At 41.6% G+C, this 16144-nt stretch overlaps 1 protein-coding gene and 1 long non-coding RNA gene across 10 annotated transcripts in view; one reads left to right on the plus strand and one right to left on the minus strand.

Annotated features, from left to right (window-relative positions):
* Positions 1 to 384: 384 nt before the first annotated feature.
* LOC144010435 (uncharacterized) overlaps positions 385 to 16144 on the plus strand; it is a 34745-nt gene continuing 18985 nt past the window's right edge. The window contains exons 1-8 of one of the 9 annotated variants that reach the window (XM_077510763.1): positions 387 to 1256; positions 1332 to 1362; positions 4608 to 5265; positions 5341 to 5391; positions 5453 to 5467; positions 5643 to 5765; positions 7451 to 7535; positions 7618 to 7834. In XM_077510763.1, coding sequence (XP_077366889.1) covers positions 5366 to 5391; positions 5453 to 5467; positions 5643 to 5765; positions 7451 to 7535; positions 7618 to 7719 — 351 coding nt within the window. In that variant the 5' untranslated portion in view covers positions 387 to 1256; positions 1332 to 1362; positions 4608 to 5265; positions 5341 to 5365 and the 3' untranslated portion in view covers positions 7720 to 7834. Of the gene's footprint in view, positions 1262 to 1331; positions 1363 to 4607; positions 5266 to 5340; positions 5392 to 5452; positions 5554 to 5642; positions 6389 to 7450; positions 7536 to 7617; positions 7835 to 16144 lie in introns of those variants that run through there. The other 8 variants (XM_077510764.1, XR_013281215.1, XR_013281214.1 and 5 more) reach the window with 8 other exon arrangements.
* The window catches only part of LOC144010437 (uncharacterized), an 87757-nt gene continuing 86933 nt past the window's right edge, over positions 15321 to 16144 (minus strand). The window contains exons 4-5 of the long non-coding RNA XR_013281219.1: positions 15608 to 15643; positions 15321 to 15537 (exon numbers count right to left, since the gene is read on the minus strand). This is a non-coding gene — a long non-coding RNA (uncharacterized LOC144010437). The remainder of the gene's footprint in view (positions 15538 to 15607; positions 15644 to 16144) is intronic.

The following is a 16144-nucleotide window of genomic DNA, read 5'->3' on the forward strand; positions in this document are numbered from 1 at the left end:
CCCAAAAGCAATATTTCACAAAACAAATATAAGTCAATTCTAAGTAAATAAGAATACGTGTTGGCAAATCAACGTGTTACGCAGCCAAAACAGTCGCTTCCGGGTCACGCAACTTGCGTCAAGTCAAATATCCAAAGTGGGGAAAAACGTCCAAAGCGTTATCCGTTTTCTACATTTTCCATTTGTGCACAAAATCGGAAAATGGAAAATGAGGCGTTATCCGTTTTTTTTTTCATTTTCGTTTGGAACTAATATTGAGAAAACAAGCCGTTTTTTCGTTTTTCCACTTCCCGTTCAGTTTGGAAAAACTGATTGAACGAATCATATACGGATTGGTTTGGCTAGACAGGGTAGTATTTTTTTATTTTATTTTTTTATACCCATTCACACGCGTGGGCCTCTCCCAGGCGGAGGATCGAACCCACGCCAACCGGCACCAAAGGCAAGTGACGGCTCCACTCCTCCACCTGGAGCCTGAGGGCAGTATTTTTTTTCCCTCCATTGATTCTGAAAGAGTGACGTACTGGAGCAATCCATTTTGAACACTTTAGCTTGGACAATAATTCACAAAAATGCCACCCACGTTGGACTGTCCAAAGTGTAGAACTGTTGGGGAATGTGAAATTTGGCAACACACATCACAACAGAATCAATAAACAAGGCTCAAGTACAAAGACATCAGCGCAACAGCAGAAAAGACTCAGTTAACCGAAAATAAACCAACCTCCCCGAGTGGTACAGTCCATGGTCACGTGACACCGGAAGCGCGCCAAAAAGTGCTATATAAACCGGAATGAGGAACGGCTTCTGCTTGGTCCAGCGTCATATGTCCGACGACAACGCAGGAGGCAGGTGAGCGTTTGCTGTGCACGTGCGTCATGCCGAACTTCCAGAGAGTCCAGGCGGCCGATAAAACGTTTATCATGAAAGTGTACAATTGAAAGTGGTGTTTTGTGTCCGACTGCGGCGTCGCTTCGAAGCTACTTGTCGTCGCGGCACAACCGCCCGCTGGCCGAATTTAATTTAATACGAATTTTTATTTCACAGAGAGTGAGAGTCACGCTTGTTTTTGAGGCTTAATGTGCGCAATTTGGGAATATATGTGGATGTTCGGGCTTCGTTTTACGAACACTTTGGCTTTCGGGCGTCGAGATAATCGAAGACAGGTGCACCCAATCTGAGTGGCGTCACAGGTGCCACGCATGGGTCACGTGGCTCGCAGCAAGATGGCGACAGACTTGACCGCGTCTTCCTCAGTTAAGCAAACACTTGTTTGATGTGAATACGTTTGGTTGACAATATTTTTCATAGTGGGTTTATGCTTGTTGCAGGTGATACTACCACCAGAGGAACAGTGTTCAGGTAAAGGTTTGTGGTGTCTAGGTATTTTTTCTCCCGTATTTGTCTGTCATTTTGGAGGGCCTGTTGTCTGGGTCAAAAAATAAATAATTTTCTGGCATTCTGATAGTCGTTCTCAACCTTTTTTCATCGGCGACGTGAAGTATCTTCAGCCCCTTAATCAGTGCAAAACTTTGGGGATTTTTTTGTACAGCTATCATCAATGCGTGCTTTTAACTTTGGACCTCCATTTGAAGTTGCATCTATAAAGCCATATGGGCACATAAAATAGGAGCGCAGCGCTATACCGATACCGCGATAAATTGTAATACTTTGTCTCCTGATAGATTATCGACACGTCTACACAAGTATCGTGATATTTGTAGTTAAATACACAGTCACTGTAACGGCTGCATTGTTCATGGCTTGTTGAGATATTACTTTGTGGGCCACTAGGGGAGCGCCTCATAAATGTGGTGGGGAAATGGACGCAAGTCTTCAGGCGAAGCAGACTCATCAGTTTATTTTATTATATATGTTTATTTTTATTTATTTTTTTGTACTTTATATATTTATATATTATGTATTCATATTATATTTATTTTATTATTTTATGATGAGTTTTATGGTAGGTTATCGTGGATTTATGACCTGAGCAATGTATCGATAATCGCGCGATAATCGTCCTTATTGTGAGATAATCGTTATCGCAAGCCTTGTATCCTATATCGTATTGTGAGGTAGCCACAGGTTTCCATCCCTGTAAAATAGCAACAGTACAGATCTTTAAAAAAATCACTTAATTTTAAATTAACTGTTATAGTCAGCCAAGCCCAAAAGTTTTAACACCAGACAAGACAATCGGATGATTGTTTTCACATGGGGCCTAAAAAAAATTCAGAAACTTACATTTTATGCCTTAAATGTCTTTTGGGAAAGAAAAAAAAATGGCCACCCGTATCCGCTGTCCATTTTGAGAACTGTCCACAGGGGAAAAACTGATTGCGCAGGCCCCCCCACCCGAAAAGGCTTCAAGGGACACTTGACTCATTGAGCCACCTTCAGCAGCAAAAAGTAGATATTTTGCTTGCAATTGATGTGGTAACATGATTTGTCATGAACAATGAACACCTTGAAAAACATTTTTTTTTTTTTTTTTTGCACTTGCTGTTGACTGCAAATGACAATCACTCATGCTGCGGAAGTGGGCAACAGCCAATCACGGCTCAGCTGTTTTCTGGGTTTGGTCTGAGCCGTGGTTGGTCCTTACCTTCGTCGTCAGCACAGGTGATGTCATCATCAGGCGACATAAAGTGGGGGGTGGGGGGGGGGGGGGGTGATAGTTGGTAACAGCCAATCATGGCTCAGCTGTTTTCTGGGTTTGGTCTGAGCCATGATTAGTCGCTACCTGCTTCCCCCCCAGCACAGGTGATATCTTCAGCCGGCAGAAAGTGGGGGAAATAATTTTTAAAGGCATTAATTGTTAATGGGGGGGTGGAAATGAAGTTACTACATTCATCACAGGCAAAATATTTTCTTGTCATTGTTGAAAATGTTGAAAGTTGAGTCAAGTATCCCTTCAAACCTGCATTAGATGTTAGAGCAGCCCGTGTACACTCCGGCAGTGAAATGCTAGCAATAAAGTGAGACGGAATTTCTATTAGGGGGCTCGTGTCCGCTACCACGAACCGCACCTTTCAACTTTTTGATTCCATCTAATCTACGATATAGGCAATCAGAATTGGCAGCAGCAAATTTTGCCAACAAAAAGCAAACAAATAATTCTGTCAACACATTTTCCACTGGACTAAACCTTCATTAATAAGCAATAACTGGGACTAAATTATAGGGGTGGGAACCTGTGGCCACCTCACCATATGTCATATACAAGGCTCACGATAACGATCATCTCACGATATGACGATACCGCCATTATCGATATATTGCTCAGGTAAGAAATCCACGACAATCTCCGATGAAACGAATACTGAAATAATACAAATAAACAATTCACAAAAATATAATGGTATAAATACCAAACAATAAGAAAATAAAAACATAATTCATAATTCTATAGCAACTATAAAATATACATAAAAGTAGAAATTACAAAAATACAAAATAATAGTGAAATACATATCAATAAATGGTAATTTCAAAAAATAAAAATTCATATAATAAAAATATATAAAAAAATACATATAATATATAAATACATATATAAAAATAAATAATATAGCATAACGGTAAACACAAGCATATAATAAAATATAAATACATAATATACATCATAAAAATAAAAAACATATAATAAAAATAGTACAAATATAAATACATCATATAATAAACAATAAAAAAAACATATAATAAAAATAGTACAAATATACATATAATATATAAATATATATAAAGATTAATAAATAAAAATAAATATATAATAAAAAACTATGCTGAGTCTTCTTCACCTGAAGACTTGCGTCCATTTCCCACACTTATGAGGCTCTCCCCTTTGTTGCCCGCCAAGTAACTGTTCAATAAGTCAGCAACAATGGAACCATTACAGTGATTGTATATCAACTACAAACATCGTGATACTTGCGTAGACGTATTGATAGTCTATGGAGAGGCAAAGTATCACGATTTATTGCCACACTCCTAGACTAAATCAGCATGCATTTTTTGCCGACTAATGAAAGTGAGACCAAAACGGCCTTTGCTTCATAAAAACTGGACAAGAATCTTGTGGGCATTTTAGCTCATGAACAAAATAGACAAAAACGTCTTTGTAAAATCTTGTCTCCGCTAATCTGGCACGTGGAACACAGTCCAAACAAACGGGACAGACAGGAGGCCGATTCATGGCCTTCAGATCCGTAAAAAAAGGCCCATGACGATATTTGTCAAAAATGCCAAATATCGGCACCGATAATCGGCCTAGAGTCATCACCCCTGACCTTTTAGTCCCCTCAACGGAATTCAAGTCAGGACAAGCCTGGGCCACCGCAAAACACAAATATTTACATCTGCGAACCATTTAACCGCGTTGACTGTGTATTTTGGGATACTATCTTCCTAAAGTGTCACATGTTGTCCAATGCTTGGTAACTCTTGAGCGTCCTTTTATTTTTTTGAAGTGGTGCTGTTCAGTGTTTACTGTAACCTTCTTCGGGTTTTCATTGCAAAATAAAAGACACATCGTGGCCCAAAAGATGTCATTTCTTCCAACCGAGCACAAAAAACCAAAGCAGAAAATATTTCACTTTTTCCAGATGAGCATTTGTAAAGTGGCAGAAGTTGTCGCCCCCCGTTCCAAGAAGCGTGCAACTCAGAAGCGTCTGCCGGACGGTCTCACTTGAGACGTTGCCATCAGCACAGGCCACAGTGAGTGGGCGTTAATATTGGGCAAGATTTACTTGTGGTATTGTTTTGCTGTTGTGTTGCAGAGGCAGCGGCAAGACTCATGAAGGTAATAATATGCACAAACACAACATGAAGCTCAACTCATGCTGATTTCTGTTTGCTTTCTCCATCAAATTTAGGAACCAAGTGACACAGCAAAGATGACTTGACATGACATTTATTGGTATTGGGACTGAAGGGATCATCTGAATTGTGCCCAGGAGGGGGCAGAATATGGAGCTCTGTGGCATGCCTTAGTTGAATAAAGCTTTTTCTGATGGCGGTTGTGCGTTCTGTTGTTGCAATGAGCAGAGTTGTGGAAATGGAAGTGATGGCTGTTGTAGACAAGAGTTTGCAAGGTGTGGGCCCTGAGCAGTTTTATTTGTTTTTTTTTGCTGGTTGTTGGATGGCAAGCTGGAAGTTGGATTGCACAGTGTAGGAAGGGTTCGAGGGAAAAGTATATTAATAGTTTTTGTCTGTTTTAGGGCTGTCTCAGCAATCAGGCCGCACAAGAAGACCTGGGCCAAGGTAATGAGTACATGCACAAGCCGAAGGGACCTGCTCGCAACCGATTTCTAATCTTTTTTTTTTCTTTTTCCGCAGCTGCACACATCGGAGGACGAGTGAGATGCGCAGGCAAAAAAAAAAAGCCAGGTAAAGAAAGCAAACGGAGGACTCCATCATATTGGATAAAATAATTTTCTTTGCGTTTCAGGCTGAAGAACAAAATGTACGGCTTCGTTACTCCGGAGGCAATTACCGTACGACGACATATTCATACGCAGCGTTCCCAAAGAGTCTTTGTTGCTGCCAACTGCAAGTTTCACTTGTTGAAATAAATGAGATTTTCCTTCAATTGTGTCACTTTCTGACCACACGCAATTGTCAAGCATTTTGCTTTGCAGGCCGGGGAACCAGTCAAGATGGACGCTCCAATCAAATAAGCAAGCGAGGGCAGAACGAGCGATCCGAGGTTGGCCACGACACTCAAGTTTTCCGTCTCTGGTTGCCAGCGGCCACACCTTGAGGTACAAGCACCACTCTGAAAGTCTACCAGTGTTGATAATCTCATCAGCACACATTTCTCACGGCTCTATAAAATCTAGGGCTGCACAATATATCCCAAAAATATTGATGTTGGCCCATGGAATATGCATACCGCAAAGACATGCAGTAAGCGTTAAATGGAATTTTATGCTTTTATTTGAATTTGTCCAGTCAGCCACCAGCTAAAAATGTGCACCACCATCCAATAGCAGAACATTATCGAGAGGTAATTACAATTAAATAATATATTGTTGGCTTATTTTGCTGCATGGAAAATGTTCTTCATTAAATAAAAATGTAATTTCTTTAGGTACATGCTAAATGTGCCAATATCGGTATCGCTATATTCAGCAACTATATCACATGGTTTTCCAATATCGTGCAGCCCTATTAAAACCCTCACTAATGAACAATAACTGGCTAAATTGTTACGCATTTTCATTGACTAATGAAGGGACACTTCATTCAATAAAAAAAGGGCTAAAACTTATGGACAAAAAACTGAATGGTTTTACAAAATATTGGCTCTGCTAATCTACCATTGTCATGTCAGTTGACACGCCCCCTTTCAAATCTGCAGCTAGTGAGTGCAACGTGGGGGGGGGGGGGGGGGGGGGATAAGTTAAAACCCAACAATGCTAATACAACTGCTAACTTACTAGCTTATAGCATGGCCACCTGCAATCGCGTGTGGAGGTGCTTTCCATCCAAAAGATAATTCTATGTGAAGTAGCTTTAATTTGGGAATGCCCGGCATGATCAGTTGACAAAACAAATGTTCGTCCTGTCTGCAACCAGGTGAAAGTGATTTCTTGGGCATACAGGCAACTATAAATGTGTTAAATAAAAACAGAATGTTTGACTATGCTAAAGACTAACAAGTGCGATCGAAAGTGGACTGAAACTGAGGCAAAATTGAAAACTAGCCAATAAAACTAATGCCACTGTGGTGCTTCAACCCATCAAATGCTGCTTGAGCTGAAATGAAGTCATTAGAATGAAACGTTGCCTGTTGCAGTCTGTTTTTAAAGGGACACTTGACCCAGAAAGTCATTTTCAGCAGGGGAAAAGCTAAAATTTTGCCCCCAGAATTAATTTGATTACTTGATTTTTCATTGTACAATGAATACTTTTTTTTTCCCTACTTGCTGCCAATTGAAGATGACATCACCTGTGCTGAGGTGTAAGTAGGCAATCATGGCTCAATTTGCTGACCAAACCCAGAAAACAGGCGAGCCGTGTTACCAACTTCCTCAGCACAGGTGATTTCATCTTCAGTCGACAGCAAACGGTGAAAGAGGTCTTAATTGTACATGAATAATGGCGTTATCAAAAATAATTCTGGGCAAAATAGTGACTATTTACTGTTGGAAATGTGCCAAGTATCCCTTTAAGTTTTGTTTTCCCCACCATAAATGCTTTGGAAATGTGCCACGCCCACACAATTAAAAAGATTTAAATCCTGAAGGTAAATTGAGAACACAAAAAAAGCTACACATTTTTGTGTTGACATTGCTTGCCGTTCGTGAACTTTGCATGTCGGGAAATGGCTTTGTTTAAAATGTGGACATCGAACACAGTCAGTTCATGTACTTTAACAAAAAAAGGAGTACTACTAGGAATCTCTTGAGCTGTCAGTCTTGATTGCACTCATCTTTGGGGGAAGGCAACGGGTTTTCCATGCCTACTTTGCGGCTCTGATCCAACTCTGGAAGAGAAAGCTGACGTCTCACCCACCCAACAAGACCCAAGTAAGTGCGATGTAGCGAAAATGTCTGACAATCTGTCTTGTGAGTGAAGTGTCAGTAACATGGCTTCTTTTTTTCCTCCTAGGTTGTGACCAGCAACAATGAAGTGCTGCAAAGTCTGTGGAGCCAAGTTGGACAAGGAAATATTTACAGCAAGAATAAGGAAATGAGAGCACAGCAAAACTGACACTTGTTCTTCGAACAGGTTGACGAAAACAATTCAACTATGTTGCCAACTTGTGTAAACTGAACTGGAAGAGTAATGTCTGAAACCAAAATGAATAAAAATCAGCCGCAAAACATCTTTGCTTCATTTTGTACTGGTTGTCTCGTCTTGCATGTTTTTAATAAAAGCGAGTTCCAACAAATCCTTCATGGGTCTGTGGAGCTGAAAGGTTGACACTGTTTACGTCCGGATCGGCACCTGGGGGTCAAAAAAAAAGTTCCTTTGTAGGGTATCTGGCGAGGGCGCCTCCCTGGAGAGGTGTTTGGGGCACGTCTCACTGGCAGGAGGCCCCGGACCACACTGGATAGACTCGGCTTGCCTGGAAACGAACATTTTGGGTTCCTGCTGGGGAGAGGGAAGTCTGGGTTTGTATTCAAAAGCTGCTTACCCCCGCGTAAGTCGTAGAAAATGGATGTATCGAACAGGTTAGTGGATAAAACAAATGTGTGCTGTTAATATGAAAGTCAACACTTTCTGAATATCTAAAAAAATTGTTTGGATATGCCAAACCGGCTGCGGGTCCACCAGATCTATGAAAGTTGACTGAGTCACAGAATGAACACAAGGGTTCATTTCCTTAGCGTCATCCTTTTTTTGTAAGTGTACTCGCATTCTTTGGCCCAGTTCCACAGGCTTGTGGTCGTGGGTGCTAGCTACTGCAGCAGCGACGTGGAAGCCAACCAGGTGCTGGCTGTAGTAGTGGGCTCTAGCTCCTGTAGCAGTGGCTTGGTGGTTGTGGGCGCTAGCTACTGGAGCAGTGACCTGGAAGCCAGCGAGGCGCTGGCTGTAGCAGTGGTCGTGGGCGCTAGCTACTGCAGCAGTGGCGTGGAAGCCAACCAGGTGCTGGCTGTAGCAGTGGCTTGGTGGTTGTGGGCGCTAGCTGCTGGAGCAGTGACCTGGAAGCCAACCAGGTGCTGGCTGTAGTAGTGGGCTCTAGCTCCTGTAGCAGTGGCCTGGAAGCCAGCGAGGCGCTGGCTGTAGCAGTGGTCGTGGGTGCTAGCTACTGCAGCAGTGACGTGGAAGCCAACCTGGTGCTGGCTGTAGCAGTGACATGGAAGGCAGCCAGGTCCTGGCTCCTGTAGCAGTGGCTTGGTGGTTGTGTGACCTGGAAGCCAGTGAGGCGCTGGCTGTAGCAGTGGCCTGGTGGTCGTGGGCGCTAGCTACTGCAGCAGTGGCGTGGAAGCCAACCAGGTGCTGGCTGTAGTAGTGGCTTGGTGGTTGTGGGCGCTAGCTACTGGAGCAGTGATGTGGAAGGCAGCCTGGCTCCTGTAGCAGTGGCTTGGTGGTTGTGTGACCTGGAAGCCAGTGAGGCGCTGGCTACTGGAGCAGTGACCTGGAAGCCAACCAGGTGCTGGCTGTAGCAGTGGCTTGGTGGTTGTGGGCGCTAGCTATTGGAGCAGTGACCGCTAGCTACTGCAGCGGAAGCCAACCAGGTGCTGGCTGTAGTAGTGGCTTGGTGGTTGTGGGCGCTAGCTGCTGGAGCAGTGGTCGTGGGTGCTAGCTACTGCAGCAGTGACGTGGAAGCCAACCAGGTGCTGGCTGTAGCAGTGGCTTGGTGGTTGTGGGCGCTAGCTGCTGGAGCAGTGACGTGGAAGGCAGCCTGGCTCCTGTAGCAGTGGCTTGGTGGTTGTGTGACCTGGAAGCCAGTGAGGCGCTGGCTACTGGAGCAGTGACCTGGAAGCCAACCAGGTGCTGGCTGTAGCAGTGGCTTGGTGGTTGTGGGCGCTAGCTATTGGAGCAGTGACCGCTAGCTACTGCAGCGGAAGCCAACCAGGTGCTGGCTGTAGTAGTGGCTTGGTGGTTGTGGGCGCTAGCTGCTGGAGCAGTGGTCGTGGGTGCTAGCTACTGCAGCAGTGACGTGGAAGCCAACCAGGTGCTGGCTGTAGCAGTGGCTTGGTGGTTGTGGGCGCTAGCTGCTGGAGCAGTGACGTGGAAGGCAGCCTGGCTCCTGTAGCAGTGGCTTGGTGGTTGTGTGACCTGGAAGCCAGTGAGGCGCTGGCTGTAGCAGTGGCTTGGTGGTTGTGGGCGCTAGCTACTGCAGCGGAAGCCAACCAGTTGCTGGCTGTAGTAGTGGCTTGGTGGTTGTGGGCGCTAGCTGCTGGAGCAGTGACCTGGAAGCCAGCGAGGCGCTGGCTGTAGCAGTGGTCGTGGGTGCTAGCTACTGCAGCAGTGACGTGGAAGCCAACCAGGTGCTGGCTGTAGCAGTGGCTTGGTGGTTGTGGGCGCTAGCTACTGGAGCAGTGACGTGGAAGGCAGCCTGGCTCGGTGGTTGTGTGACCTGGAAGCCAGTGAGGCGCTGGCTGTAGCAGTGGTCGTGGGCGCTAGCTACTGGAGCAGTGACCTGGAAGCCAACCAGGTGCTGGCTGTAGCAGTGGCTTGGTGGTTGTGGGCGCTAGCTACTGGAGCAGTGACCGCTAGCCAACCAGGTGCTGGCTGTAGTAGTGGCTTGGTGGTTGTGGGCGCTAGCTACTGCAGCGGAAGCCAACCAGGTGCTGGCTGTAGTAGTGGCTTGGTGGTTGTGGGCGCTAGCTGCTGGAGCAGTGACGTGGAAGCCAACCAGGTGCTGGCTGTAGCAGTGGCTTGGTGGGCGCTAGCTACTGGAGCAGTGACCTGGAAGCCAGTGAGGCGCTGGCTGTAGTAGTGGTCGTGGGCGCCAGCTACTGGAGCAGTGACGTGGAAGGCAGCCTGGCTCCTGTAGCAGTGGCTTGGTGGTTGTGTGACCTGGAAGCCAGTGAGGCGCTGGCTGCAGCAGTGGGCGCTAGCTACTGCAGCAGTGACGCGGAAGGCAGCCAGGTGCTTGGTGGTTGTGTGACCTGGAAGCCAGTGATGCGCTGGCTGTAGGCTGGTGGGCGCTAGCTACTGGAGCAGTGACGTGGAAGGCAGCGGCTTGGTGGTTGTGTGACCTGGAAGCCAGTGAGGCGCTGGCTGTAGCAGTGGCCTGGCGGGCGCTAGCTACTGGAGCAGTGACGTGGAAGCCAGCCAGGTGCTGGCTGTCGTAGTAGGCTCTAGCTCCTGTAGCCTCGTGGGCGCTAGCTACTGCAGCAGTGACGTGGAAGGCAGCCAGGTGCTGGCTGTAGTAGCTCCTGTAGCAGTGGCCTGGTGGGCGCCAGCTACTGGAGCAGTGACGTGGAAGCCAGCCAGGTGCTGGCTGTAGTAGTAGGCTCTAGCTCCTGTAGCCTGGTGGTCGTGGGCGCTAGCTACTGCAGCAGTGACGTGGAAGGCAGCCAGGTGCTGGGTGTAGTAGCTCCTGTAGCAGGGGCTTGGTGGTTGTGTGACCTGGAAGCCAGTGAGGTGCTGGCTGTAGTAGTAGGCTATAGCTCCTGTAGCAGTGGCTTGGTGGTTGTGGGCGCTAGCTACTGTGTGAGTGACCTGGACATGTTGTGGAAATCAGCAATAATGGTAGATGTTTGAATCAATTTCAAGTTTAGTGTTATAAAATTTGTAGTAAAGGTTTATTTTGTCTGCACAAAGTTTTCAGTCAAAACTTTATTTGTGGTAAGGTGGCCGCAAATGTAATAGGCAAAGACGTTTGACTGCAAAATAGGAAGTCAGTTTTGACTTAGTTGTAAATTTTACTGTACAAGTTTTTGCAGCAAAATATTTAAGGTTTTAAAGCTGTAATGGGGTTTTTTTTTGAACAAAATGGGTGTAATTTTTTGCTCAGAATTGTAATGAATCTGCCTGGAAATTTGGTGTGTAATAAGTATTTTTATAAATCTTTGAAATCTGCACAGCATTTTGTAGTTTGTGTGGCATTTTTTGATGTATGTGGGATTTTAAATAATTAGGCTGCAAGTTGTATTGGCAATGTTTTTTGGATTTATTTTTAAAGGAATTTTAAGGTGCGCTAAGCATTTTTGGCAAATCTGAATGTGTGGTTTAAAAAATCAACTAGGCCGTAAGTTGTATTGGCAATGTTTTTTGGATTTATCTTTAAAGGAATTTTTGAGCTGCGCTAAGTATTTCAACAAATTTCTACAGGGATTTTCGAGTTGCGCTAAGTTTTCCAATAAATTTGTAAAGGGATCTCAAGGTGCGCTAAGTATTTTGGCAAATCCGAATATGGGTTTAAAAAAAATTAACTAGGCCGTAAGTTGTATTGGCAATGTTTTTTGGATTTATTTTTAAAGGAATTTTCGAGCTGTGCTAAGTATTTAAATAAATTTCCAAGGTGTGCTAAGTATTCCAATAAATTTCTAAAGGAACTTTCGTGTTGCGCTAAGTATTTTGTCAAATCTGAATGTGGGGGCAAAAAAATTAACTAGGCCGTAAGTTGTATTGGTAATGTTTTTTGGAGATATTTTTAAAGGAATTTTCGAGCTGTGCTAAGCATTTCAATAAATTTCCAAGGCGCGCTAAGTATTTTGTCAAATCTGAATGTGGGGTTTAAAAAAAAAAAAATTGACTAGGCCGTAAGTTGTATTGGCAATGTTTTTTGGATTTATTTTCAAAGGGATTTTCGAGCTGCGCTAAGTATTTCAATAAACCTCCAAAGGAATTTCCCAGTTGCGCTAAGTATTTCGGCAAATCTGAATATGGGTTTAAAAAAAATTAACTAGGCCGTAAGTTGTATTGGCAATGTTTTTTGGATGTATTTATAAAGGAATTTCCCAGTTGCGCTAAGTACCTCAACAAATTTCTACAGGAATTTTCGAGCTGTGCTAAGTTTTCCAATAAATTTTTAAAGGGATTTTAAGGTGTGCCAAGTAATTTTGGCAAATCTGAATGTGGGGGGCAAAAAAATTAACTAGGCCGTAAGTTGTATTGGCAATGCTTCTTGGATTTATTCTTAAAGGAATTCTTGAGCTGTGCTAAGCATTTCAATAAATTTTTAAAGGGATTTTAAGGTGTGCTAAGTAATTTTGGCAAATCTGAATGCGGGGTTAAAAAAAAGTAACTAGGCCGTAAGTTGTATTGGCAATGTTTTTTGGATTTATTTTTAAAGGAATTTTCGAGCTGCGCTAAGTATTTCAATAAATTTGTAAAGGAATCTCAAGGTGTGCTAAGTATTCTGGCAAATCTGAATATGGGGTTAAAAAAAATTAACTAGGCCGTAAGTTGTACCGGCAATGCTTTTTGAATTTATTTCTAAAGGAATTTTCGAGTTGCGCTAAGTATTTCAATAAATTTGTAAAGAAATGTTAAGGTGTGCTAAGTATTTTGGTAAATATGAATATGGGTTTAAAAAAAAATTAACTAGGCTGTAAGTTGTTTTGGCAATGTTTTTTGGATTTATTTGCAAAGGAATTTTCGAGCTGTGCTAAGTATTTCAATAAATTTCCAAGGTGCGCTAAGCATTCCAATAAATTTCTAAAGGAACTTTCGCGTTGCGCTAAGTATTTTGTCAAATCCGAATGTGGGGTGTAAAAAAAAATTAACTAGGCCGTAAGTTGTTTTGGCAATGTTTTTTGGATTTATTTTTAAAGGAATTTTAAGGTGCGCTAAGCATTTCAATAAACTTCCAAAGGAATTTTAAGGTGTGCTGAGTATTTTGTCAAATCTGAATGTGGGGCTTTAAAAAAAAAAAAATTAACTAGGCCGTAAGTTGTATTGGCAATGGTTTTTGGATTTATTTTTAAAGGAATTTTCGAGTTGCGCTAAGTATTTCAATAAACTTGTAAAGGAATTTTAAGGCTTGCTAAGCATTTTGGGAAATCTGAATGTGGGGTTAAAAAAAATTAGCTACGCCGTAAGTTGCATTGGCAATGTTTTTTGGATTTATTTTTAAAGGAATTTTAAGGTGCGCTAAGCATTTTGGCAAATCTGGATGTGGGGCTTTTAAAAAAAAAAAATTAACTAGGCCGTAAGTTGTACCGGCAATGCTTTTTGAATTTATTTCTAAAGGAATTTTCGAGTTGCGCTAAGTATTTCAATAAATTTGTAAAGAAATGTCAAGGTGTGCTAAGTATTTTGGTAAATATGAATATGGGTTTAAAAAAAAATTAACTAGGCCGTAAGTTGTATTGGCAATGTTTTTTGGATTTATTTCTAAAGGAATTTTCGAGCTGTGCTAAGTATTTCAATAAATTTCCAAGGTGCGCTAAGTATTCCAATAAATTTCTAAAGGAACTTTCGCGTTGCGCTAAGCATTTTGTCAAATCTGAATGTGGGGGTAAAAAAAAAAATTAACTAGGCCGTAAGTTGTATTGGTAATGCTTCTTGGATTTATTTTTAAAGGAATTTTTGAGCTGCGCTAAGTATTCCAATAAACTTCTAAAGGAATTTTAAGGTGTGCTGAGCATTTTTGGCAAATCTGAATGCGGGGTTAAAAAAAATTAACTAGGCTGTAAGTTGTTTTGGCAATGTTTTTTGGATTTATTTGCAAAGGAATTTTCGAGCTGTGCTAAGTATTTCAATAAATTTCCAAGGTGCGCTAAGCATTCCAATAAATTTCTAAAGGAACTTTCGCGTTGCGCTAAGTATTTTGTCAAATCCGAATGTGGGGTTTAAAAAAAAATTAACTAAGCCGTAAGTTGTTTTGGCAATGTTTTTTGGATTTATTTTTAAAGGAATTTTAAGGTGCGCTAAGCATTTCAATAAACTTCCAAAGGAATTTTAAGGTGTGCTGAGTATTTTGTCAAATCTGAATGTGGGGCTTAAAAAAAAAAAAAAAATTAACTAGGCCGTAAGTTGTATTGGCAATGGTTTTTGGATTTATTTTTAAAGGAATTTTCGAGTTGCGCTAAGTATTTCAATAAACTTGTAAAGGAATTTTAAGGCTTGCTAAGCATTTTGGGAAATCTGAATGTGGGGTTAAAAAAAATTAGCTAGGCCGTAAGTTGCATTGGCAATGTTTTTTGGATTTATTTTTAAAGGAATTTTAAGGTGCGCTAAGCATTTTGGCAAATCTGGATGTGGGGCTTTAAAAAAAAAAAAATTAACTAGGCCGTAAGTTGTATTGGCAATGTTTTTTGGATTTATTTTTAAAGGAATTTTCGAGCCGCGCTAAGTATTTCAATAAATTTCCAAAGGAATTTTTGAGCCGCGCTAAGTATTTCAATAAATTTGTAAAGGAATTTTCGAGCCGCGCTAAGTACTTCAATAAATTTGTAAAGGAATCGCAAGGTGCGCTAAGTATTTTGGCAAATCCGAATATGGGTTTAAAAAAAATTAACTAGGCCGTAAGTTGTATTGGCAATGTTTTTTGAATGGATTTTTAAGTTGTGATAAGTATTTTGGTTTGCATGGTATTTTTTTTAATTGGACCATAAATTATATATATATATATTTTTTTTTTAATCAATTGGCCGTAATTTTTATTGGCAAAGTTTTTGCACTAGGTTTCATAGTAAAATTATCTAGGATTTTCTGATTTGTGATTTTAAAGATTTTTTGGTTCAATTAGCTGCAGATGTTACAGTAAATGTTTTTGGTGCCATTTGTAGAACTGGTGTATTCCTTTTTCCTGAATCATGGTTTGTACCCATCTTCCCCCTCAAAAAAAAAAATGTCAAGCCGATCCTTTATGGATCAGCTTGACAGAAAACATCTTTATTGTGTCATTCTGCTACAGTTTGAAAATCAAAATATTTTCCATCCATACAGTGAAGCATCACATAAACATCACCACCCCACATAAGGGTGTGTTTTTTTTGTTTTTTTACATGTTATATAGTCAACAGACATTCAAGCAGTTTTTTGTTTGTTTTTTTAACTTTCAGTCTAGGTTTGCCAGCCCAACAACACCAATGGAAAGGGGGGGGGTTGTTCTCAAGTGGATGGATCCTCATCTTTTGGGCCACTTGGTTCTTCATGTTATGGAATCCCTCCACCTGTCTCCTGCAAACAAAAAAGAAAACCATTAGCATTGTTGTTCTTTTTTTGAACTGAGAGTCATGTGTTTTGGTACCTGCTTTTCCTTTCCTCCAGCTCCGCCTCCACCACACTGCAAAAGCAAGCAGAAATTCACACTTGAACATTTTTTTTCAGCAGGGATTATTTTCTTCAGAATTAGATACCGTCATTTTGCATGTACAATTTATATCTTAAAACATTTTTTTTCTACTTGCTGTCAACTGATGACATCACCTGTGCTTGGTCAATAAACAGCCATGATTGGCCATTACACCAGTTAGTTCTACAGATGGCACCAAAAACATACACAAGAAAAAAAAATGGTTAACTTAAAAACTGCAAATAAAATCATAAAATTCCTTTCAAATTTTTTACTGAAGAACTTAATGTACATTTCTTTAAGTTTTATTTAACAGCTTAGTACAAAAACTTTGCCAATAAGATTTACAAACAATTCAATCAAAAATTTCCTTTCACTTAAGAACTTAGTGCAAATTTGCTTTTATTTAAAAAAAAAAAACCTTGCCAAAAAAGTTTACATCCAATTTACACAAAACATAATATTCCATTTAAATTTTGAAAACAATGCAAA

This window comes from Festucalex cinctus, chromosome 21 (genome assembly GCF_051991245.1).
Source record: "Festucalex cinctus isolate MCC-2025b chromosome 21, RoL_Fcin_1.0, whole genome shotgun sequence".
Lineage (NCBI taxonomy): Eukaryota > Metazoa > Chordata > Actinopteri > Syngnathiformes > Syngnathidae > Festucalex > Festucalex cinctus.